Source organism: Paroedura picta, unplaced genomic scaffold, assembly GCF_049243985.1.
Source record: "Paroedura picta isolate Pp20150507F unplaced genomic scaffold, Ppicta_v3.0 Ppicta_v3_sca21, whole genome shotgun sequence".
Lineage (NCBI taxonomy): Eukaryota > Metazoa > Chordata > Lepidosauria > Squamata > Gekkonidae > Paroedura > Paroedura picta.
Genome location: NW_027518618.1, coordinates 3,789,390 through 3,807,478, shown reverse-complemented (window position 1 = coordinate 3,807,478; position 18,089 = coordinate 3,789,390). Strand labels below are relative to the sequence as shown.

The window sequence follows — 18,089 nt, the reverse complement described above, 5'->3', positions numbered from 1 at the left end:
AGGGGGGTGGGGCCCAGCACAGACCAGCTTCAAGGGCCAGCTGGAAGAGGCCCTCCTGAGATCTCCTGGCCGGCCCTGCGGAGTTGGGACTCTTGGGGGATCCTCTCCTCCCGGGTGTTCAGACGGATTCCTGGTTAGAGTTGCCAGCCTCCAGGCGGCTCCTGGAGACTGCCCTGAATTACAGCTGATCTCCAGGTAAGGTTAGGTAGGTCTCCGTGTTGGTCTGAAGAGGCCGAGCAACTGGCTCCTCTTGGTTCGTGCTGCCCCTTGGGGTGCGTCACGTGAAGCCTCTGTCCGGGATCAAACTCTGTGGGACTCCAAGGTGCCCCTGGACTCGAACCCAGAATTCAACGTCGGTGCTCCACAGGGGGCCTCCCGGATGCGGACTTTGTTCTGTTCTGGAACACTTGGATCCACACTGCAGTTATGTTTAGTAAGAATCTTTTCTTGGTGGGTTGGTTTTTTTTTTGGGGGGGGGGGAGGTATTATGGCTGCTAGAAGTCCCTTTCCCTTGCAGCCATAAGTCCTACCGGCAGAGGCCTGGCCATCCAAAGCACGGTCTGACCGTGCAGATGAGGGAGCACAGGGCTGCAGGGGGTGGGGTGGGGTGGGGGGTGGGCTAGCGGAAGGGCCTCTGGGCTTCCGTGGTGGTCTCCCATCCAGGCGCCAAGCTTAGCTCTGGGGCTGTGATGAGCCGGGACCACCCAGGCTGGGGCTTTGACCGTCTTCCTCGCTGGAGGCTTCCCTAGTGACCAGGGTCCGGTCTCCCTCCCTCCCTCCCTCCCTCCCTCCACAGCTCCAGTGGCCAGGATGCGCTCCCTTCTGGCACCCGTGATGCTTGTGGGGCTGTGTGCCGCCCGGCTTCTCTCTGCGGAAAAAGGTGGGTCTGCTCCAGAGAACTGGAGGCAGCAGCTGCTGCTGGTTCCGGAGAGTAAAACAGCTGCAAAGATTTGGGAGGGGGCCTGGTTGAGGGGAGGGGGAGCGTGCACAGGTGCTTCCAGAGATGGGCCGGAATCCAGGTATGGATTTTAAAGGCTGCTTCTGGGAACTCCCCCCCCTCCCAGACACTTGGAAGCCAAATTGGGGGGAGGGGGAGTTTCCTAGACTGGCGGATGCCTGCTGGAAGCTGAGCTGGTGGGGGGGGGTCTTCCTTTGCTCCAGGTAGGTGGTCCTAGCCCACCGCCTGTACAATGCAGGAAATCCACAGCAAGCTCCACCCCAGCTCTGTACTGAAAGCAAAGCAAAGCTAGCCAGGAGGACAAACCTCCAGTTTGTAGTGCCCCAAACTGAAGCCAGAACTCCAGGCGAGGTCCAACCAGAGCCACGTGGGTCTCCCTGCCACACTCCTGCTCCACCAAAGTGGCCGCACAGAGGCAGCAGCGACCGGGACCCCCCCTCCCCAATGCTCCCGCTCCCCTCCTGCTCCTGAGCCCAGCTCAAGGTGTTGCTTTCATCCCAATGTGGCTTTGAGCCTGGGGTCTCTGAAGGACAGCCCCCCAAATTAAGGTTCCAGGCAGGGGCCCTCCTGACTGTCCCATCAGTCAAAAATGCTCATCTGGGGGGTACGTGAGCCAGGGCCTTTTCGGTGGCTGCCCCACCACTATAGAACAGCCTCCCCAGGGAGGGGCACCCAGCCCCCTTGCTTTGATCTTCAGGAGGCCACTGAGGACAGTTTTATTTAGGATGGCATTTCATGGATTTACTAAACTTTAGCGTTTTGTACTTGCATATTTCTGCTGTAAGCTGCCTTGAGCTCTGCAAGGAAGACAGGCAGCTGATAAATGTTTGAAGTAAATAAATCTCAGGTCTTTGGGGGTGGAGCCAGGCTGCAGGTACCACCGGATGATGACAGGAGATTCGGCCATGAGGTGGCAAAGCCCCTTGGGCTGGTCATTTTGGGCTTTTGCAGGATTGTTTCCAGGGGCCCTTTCCGGTCTTGTGTGCCCATTGTGAAGGACAAAGGGGGCCCTGGGCACCACTTCTCCCTACATCCTCAGTCTCCTAATCTGGCCTACCTCACAGGGTGGTTTTTGGAGAGGGAAACCATGTTGGAAGGTGCCGAGTGTCGGCTGTTGCAGAGAAAAGCAGAGCCTTTTGCAGTACTGTTGCTTCCTTGATTTTCCCCCCACAGCATGTCTTTTCTGCCTTTCAGGATGTTCGGAGCCAGAGCTACCACCCCACAGTGCCTACCTGTGCCAGCCCCCCTTGTGCCAGCCCCCCCAGGAGAACGGCACATTTGAAGCCGACACGGTGCTGGAGTACCTCTGCCAACCGGGTTACATCCTTGCCAATCTGCCGTGCCTTGCCGTCTGCCAGGGGGGGGAGTGGCATGTGGCACAAGGCGTCCTTTGCAAGCCCCGAGCAAGTAAGGCCTGGGGCAGAATTACTTGGGCAGAATGTCTCTGAGGGACGGCCTTTCCCAGGGTGCCCCCAGGAGAACACTATGACTGCCAGCATGTTGGTGGTCCCTGGCCCGAGAGAGGCGTGTCTGTCCTCAGCCAGAGCCGGGGCCTCCTCGGCTTTGGCTGCAACCGGGTAGAATCAGCTGCCGGCTGAGAACTGGGCCTACAGAACAGCCCTCTTCTGTCAGGCTTACGGCTGAGGCCAGAACAAGTAAATAAAATCACAGGGGCCTCCCCAGACCATTGAATATACGGAGAAGAATTGGGAAAACCGAGCATTAAGGGATATTTACTGCTTAATTGCCTTGATTGTATTTTAAACTGAATTTAAATACGTCGTAAACTGCGCCAGGCCTGTTTGGGGAGAAGGACAGTCTATCAATTTAATCATCAATACTAATAATTGGAGCCCGTTTGGCTGCCTAAGGAGCCCTGTTGGATGAATCATAGACTCATAGAATTGGAAGGGACCTCCTGGGTCATCTAGTCCAACCCCCTGCACTGTGCAGGACACCCACATCCCAATCGCTCCTCCACTGTCACCTGCCACCCCCTTGAGCCTTCACATAATCAGCCTCTCCGTCAGATGGCTCTCCAGCCTCTGCTTAAAAATCTCCAAAGATGGAGAACCCACCACCTCCCGAGGAAGCCTGTTCCACCGACATTTGAGGTCTCACAGGGATCAGCTGGTGGGGAGGGCAAAATCTCTTGTCCTGGCCTGGAGCTCAGATTTGGCCAGGACCTAGGCAGCTCCTGGTGTTATTCTGTCAACGGGTCCCCTTGTGGGGGGGAGTTCAGTCCCAGCTCTGCCAGTGGCTGGAAGGCCAGGTAGACTCCTCCACTCTCCCACCCCATAAGCTGGTGTTTCCAGGCAGCATGCTGTGATCTCTCTGCTGCCTGTCCTGCGTGGTGTCCGGTGTCACGAACCGTAGGCTGGTCCAGCAGACCATAGGAGACCCCCTCGTAGAGAACTGCTCCAGACACAGGTGGTGCGAAGAAATGGAGGGATTCCATGGGGTGAAGTGGGACAGAGCTTGACAGAGACAAGCACGGGTGGCCCCCTCAGGTCTTTAAACAGGGGGTCAGTTTAAGCGGGAGAGAATGTTCTCCAAGAGAAGGCTTTTGATCTAAAAGGCACGAATTCAAGAGACATCCAGTCTACTCCCTCTGCCATCCATAGCAGTAAATTTCCAACCCCAACTAGTGAACCAAGGACAAAGATAGATAAGGGAGAGTGCTTGGAGGGGAGGGGGGGTGAAGTCTCTACCGGTCATAAACCAGGGGATGGAGGAAGAAGAAGAAGAAGAAGACTTGGTTCTTATATGCCGTTTTTCCCTACCCAAAGGAGGCTCAAAGCGGCTAACAGTTGCCTTCCCTTTCCTCTCCCCACAACAGACACCCTGTGGGGTGGGTGAGGCTGAGAGAGCCCTGAAATTCCTGCTCAGTCAGAACAGTTTTATCAGTGCCGTGGCGAGCCCAAGGTCACCCAGCTGGTTGCATGTGGGGGAGCGCAGAATCGAACCCGGCATGCCAGATTAGAAGTCCGCACTCCTAACCACTACACCAAACTGGCTCTCGAAAGGGGGGGCAGGTACAGAAAAGAAACAGGAATGTGGGGTTAGGGATGGGTGAAGGACCCAGGGGACCCTTGAGCCTCTAAGCTAACTCTCCCAAGGAGATCAGGAGGGCCAGAGCCTCTTCTGTCTGCTCCACTAAGCTTTGGGCATGGAGTGGATCGGGACCTTCAGGCGGTCCTTGGCACAGTGCCACTCAGTATGGATCCAAGCTACGTCGCTGGCATGGAGCTGATGGTCCCACGCGGACTCCTCTGCTTGTGGCTCTCTGGCCCCACCAGTAGGGCCTCTCCCAGGAAGTGATGGGGTCGAGCCTGGCTTGGAGGGAGCCCCAGAGGAAGAGAGTTGAAGCAGTCCCTTACACACTTGGGCATCCAATTTCCCTGTGTGTCTCGTTGCCAGGAGATCCTACGGTTGTCTGTCAGCCAAAAGTTTCGGCTCTTTGGTGCTCTCTGGGTCGCACCGCAGGGAGGTGAGCAAAAATTGCTCCCAGTACCCAGAACCAACGAGAGGCCGGGGGATTTGACTTGCCTTGTAACTTGTGGAAATGGCTATTAGATCACAGTTGGACAAACCTATTGTTTCCGTGGGGCAAAATACCAAGTCCTGGACATGATTATGGGGCAGGCAGCCAAACCGTTTTCTCTCACTGGAATGTGAGTGTCGTGCTTTCCAGGGAGATGTGGCAGAGCTCTTTGCGTGTTCCCCAGCTGCGACTGAGTGGGTTGAGTCTAGAGGGGGATTGCCCAGTTGGTCAGCATTACTGTTGCCCCTACTTGGATACATACATGTCTGGATGCTTCCAGTGTGTCCCTATCCAGATGGACCCCCAGTGAAGTGACAGGGGCTCTGGAAGTCCAGGGGGGGCAGTTCCCTTGGCAGACACCCTTGGGGATGTTTGCAGTCACTTGGGCTGTGCTTTGTTGCTTTCAGGTGCCGGCTGAAGTTGTGGATCTTTGGGGGTCTCCTCTTGAGATGCTGCAAATTCTGCCCCAGTCTCTGCTTCCGCTGGAGGAAATGCCGTGAAAGAGCTCCGGTTCTCTGTGGAGTGATCAGGCCTCCCCTGGAGAAAGACTGGGAAATTAGGCGGGGAAACGCCTGGAGATTTGGAGGATGGGGCCCTCAGTGGGGCATAGAGCCCGTCCCCCCTGCTCAGCATCCGTTTTCTCCAGGGGAGCTGAGTTCTGCAGTTTGTAGACGAGCTGGAATTCCTGGCGTCCTCCAGGTCTCACCTGGAGGTTGGCATCCCCAATGCAGTGGTGTGACACCATCAACAGCCCCCGTAGGACAGGTTTTGGGGTGGGGTTACTTGTGTCCCCTGCCCTCCAGTCCCAGCTCACCTGTGGGGTTTTGCTCCGGAGAGATCTTTTATGATTGAATATCTTTTTAAAAATCCCTGCTTTGTCCCAAGCCTTGAAAGAGTCTCCAGCAAAGTGAATGACTTTCCTTCCACCTTTGTGCCCCTCAGCCTCGGAGGCCACCCAAACCGTCAGCTCCGTCCACCTGATTGCGGGGGCTTTGGTGCTTCTCTCGGCCGTGATCCTGGCGCTGACGCTCTGCTTCCTAGTCCTGCGGACCGCGCCCTCCTGCGGCTGCAGCAGGTGAGTTCTGGACACGAGGGAGGAGAGAGGACCCCCCACTCAGGGCAGGGAGACGCTGTCTTCTCTGTGCCTGGGGGCTGCGGTGGGAGGGCCTCTGGAGTTCTGGCCCCGCTGGTGGACCTCCTGGTGGCCCCTGGGTCTTGGCCTCTGTGTGGCACAGAGGGGGGGGATGGGGTTCTCTTTGGTTCTTTTGCTTCCTGGGCTCCCCTTCCGTGGTGCTGCCTCCTTCCCCTTCTCTTGGCTTCTTGGTTCCAGGAGGTTTTCTTCAGTCCAGGGCGGCCGTGGGTGACGGGTGGGGGAGCTGTGGGGGGGGGGGGTTGCCTGTCTTGCAGGGAGTGGGTCAGGCACTTGCTTAGTTGGGGGTCACCTAGCGGGTGTGCAGCAAGGCTTCCCCATGGGGACCTGCCCACCTGACCGCTTTGGTGCCCCCTTGCCCCTAAAACCCTGCTTGGGTGAACTCTCCCCCCCCCCCCATTTGCACTTCAGGGGCTTGGTGTGGGGGTCTCATGCAGCTGGGTCTTCTTCCAAACAGGCAAACGTACGAAACCTTGGAAGACCCAGATTTCGTGGTGGAGGGTGTGGATGGGGCAGGTGCGAATCACGGGGAGGACGCTCCTGCCCCCCTCCCTTCCTATGAAGAGGCCGTCTATGGACACCACAGGGCCCCTGTGCCCCCCGCCGGCTGGGGACTGAGGACCCTCGTCGTTTTGGTCCAGTGAGAACGGCCAGGCAGCAGTCGTGTGCTGGGGCATCCCTGGAGGCAGAAGACCCCCCCCCTCCTACCGCTGGAGCAGAGCATGCTGCAGACAGCCTGGGGGCCGGAGGGCAGCTGAGGTTGCCCCCATTTCACAGGGAAAGTGAACCGAACTCAGCAGGAAGAGCCTTGGAGGAACCCCCTTCCTGGGGGGGGGGGGTTCCTGGTCTCCAAAGGACTCTCCCAGTCCAGCGGGTGCTTCAGCAGTTGGGAGCCCCTAAATGACCATTGAGGCTTCCAAATAAAGCTCCACCCCTTTTGTCAGCTGGAAGGGAAAGGGGAGGAGCCAACCATCTGTGCTGGAGGACCAATGGGCTGCTGTGCCGGCCCCGGGGAACCTCCCTCTTTTCCCACATATGACGGCTGATTGGTTGGTCTTCACGAAAAACGAGGACTCTGGATTCTCTCCAACATCTTTCGTGTTCTCGATAAAGATTCTCTTGAGTGTTTTTTTTTAAATTAAATATTGTTTCTTGAAGCTGCTGCTGGGCTTTTTGCACGACTGCTGGATTGGGGGGGGGGCATTTACCCACAGCAGATCCCAGATGGGCTGGGGAAGAACTGGACTTCTCCAGCATGTTTCCACGGGTGCTGAAGTCCCAGACAACTCCTGGATTATCTGTTGACTCTGATCCATTAAAGGTGTGTGTGTGTGGGGGGGGGGGGGAGGTTTAGAAACCTCACCTTTGTTCTGTGGATTATTACATTTTATTTCTGCCTTAACTTTCTAAACCTCAAAGCCTTCTGAGTTAGAATTGGGGGGCTGAATGGATTGGAATAGCCCCATGGTGGGGAAATTGCCCTCAATTAAAATATCCCAATTAAAGACTTTTCTAAACAGCTGATAGTTCTAAACAGCTCATAGAGTTGGAAGAGACCTATAGGGTCATCTAGTCCAACCCCCTGCACAATGCAGGAACTCACACCTACCTGCCTATGACTCCTATCTCACGCCCAAGTGATCCCCCACACACAAACCAAAAATCTCCAGAATCCGGCCTAGTCTGGAGGGAATTCACCTCCCATCCCACAGTGGAGATCAGCAATTCCCTGGGTGTGCAAGGAAGGGCCACAAGAGACAAATGCTGGCACACCCCTTCCTGCCCACACACTCATCATCTGACTAAGTTCACAGAATCAGCATTTCTGTCAGATGACTCTCTAGCCTCTGCTTAAAAACTTCAAAGGAAGGAGAATCCACCACCTCCCGAGGAAGGGGCCTGTGAAACGTCTTCTGAGCTTGGGGGGAGTTGGGGGAATAGCCCCTGTTCCTCTGGTCCAGAGTCAGTATCTACAGGCAGATCCTGGAAATGGTTTCTGAGTGTCAGAGGGGCAGAATATCTCCCTATTTTTCAATGCCTCTGGGTGACAGTCTTCCATGCATGGTCCTCTTGTATTGGGTTCTTCTCCAGTTGGTGAGGCACCTTTCCCACCTCTCCCAGTTGCCCTCCAAGAAGTGCCCCATGAGCTCCTTCCAAGACCTCTTTGCCCTCCTTTTGAGAACCAAGAGTGGACAGGCGTTCTTCTACCTTCTGTACCTTCTCCTCCAGGAGTGCAACTAACTTGCATTTGGTGCAGGTGTATTTAGGGTTACTCTGAGGTAAAAATGCAAACCTGCCACAGACACTGCAAGTCAGGGCCTCGGGTCCATTGCCAGCTGCACCAATTCGTGGGAAGGAGCAGACCCCTTCTGCAAATTCTGGAACATGCTTGAAGGGAAGGGGGTACCCCTGTCCATCAGGTTCCCTTCTGGTATGTGGGGGGGGGGCTGTCTCCCAAAGTCTGTGTCTCAGAGGCTGGGCTGGGTCTTGGAACCAACTTGGCTGTTTGGAAGGGAGCCCCCCCCCCACAGAAAGGACAGAGTGGGGTGCTGGTGAGGGGCGGGACGTGCACCCTCCTCCAGAGTGGCCAGGGCAGAGCCAAAAAGGCATTTGGGCCTGGGCGTGTTTCCATTGCTCTCCAGGAGTGCTGGCACCTGGTGGAATTGTTTTATTTTATTCATTTATTATCTGTCTTCTGGCCCTCTGTACCAAAGGTCCGTCAAGGTGCCTGACAGGTATGACCCCCTACAGATGAGAGGCAGGTGGGGTGCCCTGCCGGATGGAGGACAGGTCTGCTCAGGGCTCTTGGCCGAGGTGGCTGAGGGGAACCCCCACGTCCGTCCATCTCGCTAGGCATGCGAGCCTCATTCAGCTCCACCCGCCTTACAATTCTTTTTGTTTTGTTTTATTTGGGACAAGGCAACTGTCACGTGATGTCAGCACTATGCAATGTGATTTCGAATCCCAGAAGAAGACCCTGCAGGGGGCAGCAAGAAGAGAGGAGAGGGAGGTCAGGACCTTCTCTCCTGCGAAGGGTCATTCTTTGTCTGTCTGCTCTTAGGGGCCATTTCCTGCCTCTTCGCGGAAGTTCCAGTCTCTCTTTCTCTCTCTGTCTCTCAGGCACGTAGTCAGCTCCTGTCTCTGCCTCTCCTCTGCACTCTCAAGCATGCTAATCCCGCAATAAACCTTTCCTTGTTCTCAAATCAGCGTGTGCAACGCCTTATTTACTCTGCTAACAGATTAAGCACATCGCTGTTTAAGGTCGGAGAGTCGCCTGGGACTCCTCCGCCCGAGCAGGCGAGAGCAAAGGGCCAGAGATGGCCACCCCCTGTGGTGCTCAGCCCGGCCGCTTGACGGACAGGCTTACGGAGGACAATTACCTCGTCTGGAAGGAGCGAGTGAAGGCCCGTCTGCTTGAAGCTGGACTCCATGATGCTCTCGAGAATCCTCGGCCAGGTGATGCCAATCCAGATTCCCAGAAGGCGTGGGACGCCCAGGATCAAAAGGCCAGAGGTATGATAATAAACAGCTTGACGGATAGAGACGTTTTAAGAGTGTTCGACAAGCCCACAGCTAAAGATGTTTGGGAGAAACTTGAAGGGCTTTACGTTAAGACCTCGATAATAAGTCAAACGTACCTATTAAGGCGGCTGTATACGGCCAATATGAAAGGGGATGAATCTAAGGAAACACCTGGACAAAATGCTGGCCTTGGCACAACAGTTGCGTAGTTCTGGGAGAGAGCTGCCTGACGAGGATTTAATTTTCATGCTCCTGATGAGTCTTCCTGGCTCATATCAATCTGTAGTCTCTCGGATTGAGCATCAGATTGAGTCCAAGGCAACTCCCTCCCTCAATGAGGTCTTGGGCTTATTGGAAGAAGTCTATGAGAACAGACTGCTCGAAATGCAGTCTCAGCCTAATGGGCCGCGTCGCGAAGTCATTTGTTACCACTGTGGCCAGAAGGGTCACATCAGAAGGCAGTGCAATGCTTTTAAGCAGAGGGAGGCTGTTCCCAAACTCAGGGGGGGAAAGGCAGAGAAAAAGCCCAATGGAGATTCCCCAAAATGCCTGATGGTCTCACAGAACATCTCCAAACATGATTCCTGGTTTGTTGATTCCGGAACATCGCATCATATGGCCGGAAATAAAAATCTTTTTGAGATGTTAGATGAAGAAAGGAAACAATCTTTGAATGTTGCTGATGGTCGTTCTGTAATAGCTGAAGGGGTCGGAGAGGTGGCAATAAAATGCATCTTGCCCAGTGGTGTTATTCGAGACATCTTGGTCACAGACTGCCTCTACGTCCCTTGCCTTGCAAATAATCTCATTTCTGTGGGAGCGCTCACAAGAAAAGGCCTGAAGGTATCTTTTGATGAAAAGTGTTCTATAAAACAAGGAGAAGAGCTGATTGCTACTGGCTCAAGGCATGGGGGCTTGTACGCTCTTGATACGCGTATGCAGAATCTCAGGCACCAGAAGGGGTTGCAGAGCCAAGCGTCAGACGATCAACCAGATCAAACAAAGGAGGCCCACCAGACAGATTCTCGTATCTGGTGAAGGCAGAAGCAGCACCTGAGGCTTCCGCATGGGAAGACACGGAAAGGGGGCCTCCCAACGGAGCAGCAAAATGGAGAAACGCTGCAGAAGAAGAAATGGAATCTCTGATCAAGAACCAAACATGGACACTCACAGAACTGCCTGCAGGGAAGAGGACCGGGGGATGCAGGTGGAGCTTCAAAACCAAACTCGGAGCAGAAGGGGACGTATAAAGGCACAAAGCCAGATTGGTTGCCAAAGGATACTCCCAACACAGTTCTCTCTCTCTCTCTCTCTCTCTCAGGCATGTAGTCAGCTCCAGTCCCTGTCTCTCCTCTGCACTATCAAGTATGGTAATCCTTTAATAAATATTTTCCTATTAAATCAGGGTGTGCAACCTCACTGCCTTATTTACTCTGCTAACAGGAGGCTGGACTGGATGGGCCCTCCCTGGCCTGACCCAGCAGGGATCTTCTGATGTCCTTAGGAAGGCCTCGGCCTCTCTGCCCTGTGGCTGGCCCTGCAGAGGAAAGGGCTGGCCCCTGGGTGAGGCGGGAGGCTGGACTGGATGGGCCCTCCCTGGTCTGACCCAGCAGGGCTCCTCTGATGTCCTTAGGAAGGCCTCGGCCTCCCTGCTCTGTGGCTGGCCCTGAAGAGGAACTGGCTGGCCCCTGGGTGAGAAGGGAGGCTGGACTGGATGGGCCCTCCCTGGTCTGACCCAGCAGGGCTCTCCTAATGTCCTTAGGAAGGCCTCGGCCTCCCTGCCCTGTGGCTGGCCCTCCAGAGGAACTGGCTGGACCCTGGGTGAGACGGGAGGCTGGACTGGATGGGCCCTCCCTGGTCTGACCCAGCAGGGCTCTTCTTAGGGTCTTCTCAGGGGAAGGCCTCGGCCAGAGAGCCAGTTTGGTGTAGTGGTTAGGAGTGCGGACTTCTAATCTGGCATGCTGCGTTCGATTCTGCACTCCTCCACATGCAACCAGCTGGGTGACCTTGGGCTCGCCACGGCACTGATAAAATTGTTCTGACCGAGCAGTGATATCAGGGCTCTCTCAGCCTCACCCACCCCACAGGGTGTCTGTTGTGGGGAGAGGAAAGGGAAGGCGACTGTAAGCCGCTTTGAGCCTCCTTCGGGTAGGGAAAAGCGGCATATAAGAACCAACTCTTCTTCTTCTTCTTGTTCCCTGCCCTGTGGCTGGCCCTCCAGGGGAACTGGCTGGTTCCTGGGTGAGACGGGAGGCTGGACTGGATGGGCCCTCCCTGGTCTGACCCAGCAGGGCTCCCCTGATCTCCTTAGGAAGGCCTCGGCCTCCCTGCCCCGTGGCTGGCCCTGCAGAGGAACTGGCTGGCCCCTGGGTGAGACGGGAGGCTGGACGGGATGGGCCCTCCCTGGTCTGACCCAGCAGGGCTCCCCTGATGTCCTTAGGAAGGCCTCGGCCTCCCTGCCCTGTGGCTGGCCCTGCAGAGGAACTGGCTGGCCCCTGGGTGAGACGGGAGGCTGGACTGGATGGGCCCTCCCTGGTCTGACCCAGCAGGGCTCCCCTCATGTCCTTAGGAAGGCCTCGGCCTCTCTGCCCTGTTATTGGCCCTCCAGAGGAACTGGCTGGCCCCTGGATGAGACGGGAGGCTGGACTGGATGGGCCCTCCCTGGTCTGACCCAGCAGGGCTCCCCTGATCTCCTTAGGAAGGCCTCGGCCTCCATGCCCTGTGGCTGGCCCTGCAGAGGAATTGGCTGGCCCCTGGGTGAGACGGGAGGCTGGACTGGATGGGCCCTCCCTGGTCTGACCCAGCAGGGCTCCCCTGATCTCCTTAGGAAGGCCTCGGCCTCCATGCCCTGTGGCTGGCCCTGCAGAGGAACTGGCTGGCCCCTGGGTGAGACGGGAGGCTGGACTAGATGGGCCCTCCCTGGTCTGACCCAGCAGGGCTCCCCTGATGTCCTTAGGAAGGCCTCGGCCTCCATGCCCTGTGGCTGGCCCTGCAGAGGAACTGGCTGGCCCCTGGGTGAGATGGGAGGCTGGACTGGATGGACCATCTCTGTTCTGACACAGCAGGGCTCTCCTGATGTCCTTAGGAAGGCCTCGGCCTCCATGCCCTGTGGCTGGCCCTGCAGAGGAACTGGCTGGCCCCTGGGTGAGATGGGAGGCTGGACTGGATGGACCATCTCTGTTCTGACACAGCAGGGCTCTCCTGATGTCCTTAGGAAGGCCTCGGCCTCCATGCCCTGTGGCTGGCCCTGCAGAGGAACTGGCTGGCCCCTGGGTGAGATGGGAGGCTGGACTGGATGGGCCCTCCCTGGTCTGACCCAGCAGGGCTCCCCTGATCTCCTTAGGAAGGCCTCGGCCTCCCTGCCCTGTGGCTGGCCCTGCAGAGTAACTGGCTGGCCCCTGGGTGAGACGGGAGGTGGGACTGGATGGGCGCTCCATGGTCTGACCCAGCAGGGCTCTCCTGATGTCCTTAGGAAGGCCTCGGCCTCCCTGCCCTGTGGCTGGCCCTGCAGAGGAACTGGCTGGCCCCTGGGTGAGACGGGAGGCTGGACTGGATGGGCCCTCCCTGGTCTGACCCAGCAGGGCTCTCCTGATGTCCTTAGGAAGGCCTCGGCCTCCCTGCCCTGTGGCTGGCCCTGCAGAGTAACTGGCTGGCCCCTGGGTGAGACGGGAGGTGGGACTGGATGGGCGCTCCATGGTCTGACCCAGCAGGGCTCTCCTGATGTCCTTAGGAAGGCCTCGGCCTCCCTGCCCTGTGGCTGGCCCTGCAGAGGAACTGGCTGGCCCCTGGGTGAGACGGGAGGCTGGACTGGGTGGGCCCTCCCTGGTCTGACCCAGCAGGGCTCTCCTGATGTCCTTAGGAAGGCCTCGGCCTCTCTGCCCTGTGGCTGGTCCTCTAGAGGAACTGGCTGGCCCCTGGGTGAGACGGGAGGCTGGACTGGATGGGCCCTCCCTGGTCTGACCCAGCAGGGCTCCCCTGATCTCCTTAGGAAGGCCTCGGCCTCCCTGCCCTGCGGCTGGCCCTCCAGAGGAACTGGCTGGCCCCTGGGTGAGACGGGAGGCTGGACTGGATGGGCTCTCCCTGGTCTGACCCAGCAGGGCTCTCCTGATGTCCTTAGGAAGGCCTCGGCCTCCCTGCCCTGTGGCTGGCCCTGCAGAGTAACTGGCTGGCCCCTGGGTGAGACGGGAGGTGGGACTGGATGGGCGCTCCATGGTCTGACCCAGCAGGGCTCTCCTGATGTCCTTAGGAAGACCTCGGCCTCCCTGCCCTGAGGCTGGCCCCTGGGTGAGACGGGAGGCTGGACTGGATGGGCCCTCCCTGGTCTGACCCAGCAGGGCTCCCCTGATGTCCTTAGGAAGTCCTCGGCCTCCCTGCCCTGCGGCTGGCCCTCCAGAGGAACTGGCTGGCCCCTGGGTGAGACGGGAGGCTGGACTGGATGGGCTCTCCCTGGTCTGACCCAGCAGGGCTCTCCTGATGTCCTTAGGAAGGCCTCGGCCTCTCTTCCCTTGTGGCTGGCCCTCCAGAGGAACTGGCTGGCCCCTGGGTGAGATGGGAGGCTGGACTGGATGGGCTCTCCCTGGTCTGACCCAGCAGGGCTCCCCTGATGTCCTTAGGAAGTCCTCGGCCTCCCTGCCCTGCGGCTGGCCCTCCAGAGGAACTGGTTGGCCCCTGGGTGAGACGGGAGGCTGGACTGGATGGGGCCTCCCTGGTCTGACCCAGCAGGGCTCCCCTGATGTCCTTAGGAAGTCCTCGGCCTCCCTGCCCTGCGGCTGGCCCTCCAGAGGAACTGGCTGGCCCCTGGGTGAGACGGGAGGCTGGACTGGATGGGCTCTCCCTGGTCTGACCCAGCAGGGCTCCCCTGATGTCCTTAGGAAGGCCTCGGCCTCCCTGCCCTGTGGCTGGCCCTCCAGAGGAACTGGCTGGCCCCTGTGTGAGAGGGGGGCTGGTCTGGATGGGCCCTCCCTGGTCTGACCCAGCAGGGCTCTCCTGAGGTCCTTAGGAAGGCCTCGGCCTCCCTGCCCTGTGGCTGGCCCTCCAGAGGAACTGGCTGGCCCCTGGGTGAGATGGGAGGTGGGACTGGATGGGCCCTCCATGGTCTGACCCAGCAGGGCTCTCCTGATGTCCTTAGGAAGGCCTCGGCCTCCCTGTCCTGTGGCTGGCCCCTGGGTGAGACGGGAGGCTGGACTGGATGGGCCCTCCCTGGTCTGACCCAGCAGGGCTCCCCTGATGTCCTTAGGAAGTCCTCGGCCTCCCTGCCCTGTGGCTGGCCCTCCAGAGGAACTGGCTGGCCCCTGGGTGAGATGGGAGGTGGGACTGGATGGGCCCTCCATGGTCTGACCCAGCAGGGCTCTCCTGATGTCCTTAGGAAGGCCTCGGCCTCCCTGCCCTGTGGCTGGCCCTGCAGAGGAACTGGCTGGCCCCTGGGTGAGACGGGAGGCTGGACTGGATGGGCCCTCCCTGGCCTGACCCAGCAGGGCTCCCCTGATGTCCTTAGGAAGGCCTTGACCTCTCTGCCCTGTGGCTGGCCCTGCAGAGGAACTGGCTGGCCCCTGGGTGAGAGGGGAGGCTGGACTGGATGGGACCTCCCTGGTCTGACCCAGCAGAGCTCCCCTGATGTCCTTAGGAAGGCCTCGGCCTCCCTGCCCTGTGGCTGGCCCTACAGAGGAACTGGCTGCCCCTGGGTGAGACGGGAGGCTGCACTGGATGGACCCTCCCTGGTCTGACCCAGCAGGGCTCTCCTGATGTCCTTAGGAAGGCCTCGGCCTCTCTGCCCTGTGGCTGGCCCTCAGGAGGAACTGGCTGCTCCTGGGTGAGACGGGAGACTGGACTGGATGGGCCCTCCCTGGTCTGACCCAGCAGAGCTCCCCTGATGTCCTTAGGAAGGCCTCGGCCTCCCTGCCCTGTGGCTGGCCCTCAGGAGGAACTGGCTGCTCCTGGGTGAGACGGGAGACTGGACTGGATGGGCCCTCCCTGGTCTGACCCAGCAGGGCTCCCCTGATGTCCTTAGGAAGGCCTCGGCCTCCCTGCCCTGTGGCTGGCCCTGCAGAGGAACTGGCTGGCCCCTGGGTGAGACGGGAGGCTGGACTGGATGGGCCCTCCCTGGTGTGACCCAGCAGGGCTCCCCTGATGTCCTTAGGAAGGCCTCGGCCTCCCTGCCCTGTGGCTGGCCCTGCAGAGGAACTGGCTGGCCCCTGGGTGAGGCGGGAGGCTGGACTGGAGGGACCCCTGGTGTGACCCAGCAGGGCTCCTTAGGAAGGCCTCGGCCTCCCTGCCCTGTGGCTGGCCCTGCAGAGGAACTGGCTGGCCCCTGGGTGAGACGGGAGGCTGGACTGGATGGGCCCTCCCTGGTCTGACCCAGCAGGGCTCCCCTGATGTCCTTAGGAAGGCCTCGGCCTCTCTGCCCTGTCGCTGGCCCTGCAGAGGAACTGGCTGGCCCCTGGGTGAGACGGGAGGCTGGACTGGAGGGACCCTCCCTGGCCTGACCCAGCAGGGCTCTCCTGATGTCCTTAGGACAGGCTCCCGTCTCACCCTGGGGCCAGCCCACCTGGACCCACACATCTTTATATCTCCTCCCGAGCACTTTCCTCTTCCTCTCTCGTCTGCCTTTTCTGGGTATCGTTAAATCAAGCCGATTGGCAAACCTTTCAGAGAAATCCATATCCCAATAATTGCAGAGAGGCTCGTTTTCCGCCTGGGCGACACCAGGGGGGGTTTCAGCGGTTACTCTGGTATCCCAGGAAGTTGGAGATCAGCCAGGCGTCCTCAACTTTTGGCAAACGCAACATTGTAATACCCCCAAAGTGCCGCAACCTTACAGGGGGCTGCCTCTTGCCTGGGGAGACCTTTGTGCTCTAGGGCTGAGCTTTTCTCTTTTCCAGTCCCCCCCCCCCACTCCATCTCAGTTGAACTCTTGCTTGCAGAATGCTGTTTCCCATTTTGTTATTGAACAGCTTTTTCAATGAACATCAGAACAGCCCTGCTGTCAGGCCAGAGTCCCCCCAATCCAGCCGCCTGTCTCACCCAGGGGGTATTACAATGTTGCGTTTGTGTGTCTAAAGCATTGGATAACCTGTTTCCATATAGTATAAACTCTCTGATCCCTGTTGTGACTACACAGGGGGCAGCCCTCCCAAAAGCACTCCCAAATAAATTCATTTTTACTGCTTGTGGGACAAAAAAATTCAATCCCTCCAAACGGATCTCAGAACTTCCTCGGTGCTCAGCTCTTGGCCTCCCGCCTGGCCTGGAGGCAGTTTCTGCCTAATGGGATTTATGGTGCTGCGGGAAAGGCAATCAGTACATGCACAGAGGCATTTATCTCCTTTGGTGTGGCCTCAGAGTTGCCCTGACTGTTGGGAAGAAGTCCAGAGAGTCATACTTGGTGCTTCTTGGACTGTGCTTGATCATTAAAATGGCTCCGCTTTCTCCCTGTGGCATCTTTGCTGGGGGGTGGAAGAATGGAAGAGCCCTGCTGGGGACATGGAGAAGCTGTAATGAAATGATGAACCCCCTCCCCCTCCTTCCTCCCCCCTTCCAATTGCCTTCTGTTCCTCTCCCCACAACAGACACCCTGTGAGGTAGGACGGGCTGAGAGAGGTTTGAAAGAACAGCATGGCCAAGGTCAGCCAGTGGAGGAGGAAGGGGGTGGGGGTGGGGGATCGAACCTGGCTCTCCAGATTGCAGGCTGCCACTCTCAACCATGACTCCAGGCTCCTCTCAAGAAGAAGAGCTGCTTTTTTATACCCCGCTCAACCCAGGGCCAAATTCCTCGAGGAGATCTTATGTGGCTCTAGCCTTCCCCCTGTGGCTGAAAATGTAATCTGTCTTTTATCTGACCGGGATGAGAATGTCACACATAAAAGACCATTTGCTTTGGCTGCAAGGAAAATCAGCCCCCCCCCCCCTCAAGGCAGGCTCCTGCATCTCTGTATTTTTGCATGCTGTTTCATCGCTCTTTGGTCTTAAATTGTATATAGTTCTCTTTATTCTGTTTTATTGTTTATAAACTTGTCTCTTATACTTGGTAAAGGCCTGTGGCTATATTCAAATACATTTATTATTGTATTATTGTATTATTGAATCCCCTTCATTCCACTACTCCAAGGAGTCCCAAAGAGGTCTACAAACCATTTCCCCTTCCTGTCCCTGCAACAGACACCCTGTGAGGTAGGTGGGGCGGAGAGAGCTCTGAGAGAACTGGGACTGGCCAAAGGTCATCCAGTGGGCTGCCTGTGGAGGAGGAGGGGGTATTGAACTCAGCTCTCCAGATTCAAGGCTGCTGCTTTTGCTGAGCTGCTTTCTTCTTTTGGCATTCAGGAGCATTATATACCTGCCTTGTTTTAATGATACTGATTAAAGATGTCCTCTTCCAGCTGAGCTCCTTCCTTACTTCCTTACTCCCTTCCTTCCTTCCTTCCTTTCTTCCTTCCACCTCTGAACTTGTTTCTCCGTGTCCCCCAGTGCACCTCTGGACCCCCAAGGTAAGGGCACCTGCCAGCATTGGGTGTGAAGCAGCAGAAAGGGGAATTCTCCTCAGAAGCCTGCTGGTGTGTATGGAATTTGTTGGAGGGTCCAGTTTCTCAGAAACCATGGGGGGATGTCTCTGAGCATGTGCAGAGTGCATATTTTCCCATTGAGGGAACTAGTTTTAGTATTTTTAAAAAATCCCTCTCTTGTCCCATTGATTTCTTACTAAAGCTGTTAATCACTGGAGGGGTTGGTGTGAAAAGCACTCTACACATGCTCAGAGGTACAATTTTAACAATAGATCTCTGAGGCATTGTTCTGCCCATACTCACATTTGACCTCATACCTGTCTGCCTGCCTGCCTCGCTCTTTCAGGTAAAAAATGTTCTCCTTGGGGGTAAGGATGATGCTTGGCCACCCCCAGAATGTTAGAGTCCAAAACTCTCTGT

General features: G+C 57.4%; 1 protein-coding gene across 2 annotated transcripts; it reads left to right on the top strand.

Annotated features, from left to right (window-relative positions):
* Positions 1–6,809, top strand: LOC143828308 (sushi domain-containing protein 6-like). Of its 2 annotated transcripts, none has more exons than XM_077318649.1 (5): positions 1–195; positions 797–880; positions 2,153–2,365; positions 5,445–5,577; positions 6,110–6,809. In XM_077318649.1, exons 2-5 carry the CDS (start codon positions 811–813, stop codon positions 6,294–6,296), a joined length of 603 nt encoding a protein of 200 aa, XP_077174764.1. In that variant the 5' UTR covers positions 1–195; positions 797–810; the 3' UTR covers positions 6,297–6,809. The 2 variants fall into 2 exon arrangements, with proteins under 2 accessions (XP_077174764.1, XP_077174763.1); XM_077318648.1 differs by having other exon boundaries at positions 11–433.
* The last annotated feature ends 11,280 nt before the right edge of the window (positions 6,810–18,089 follow it).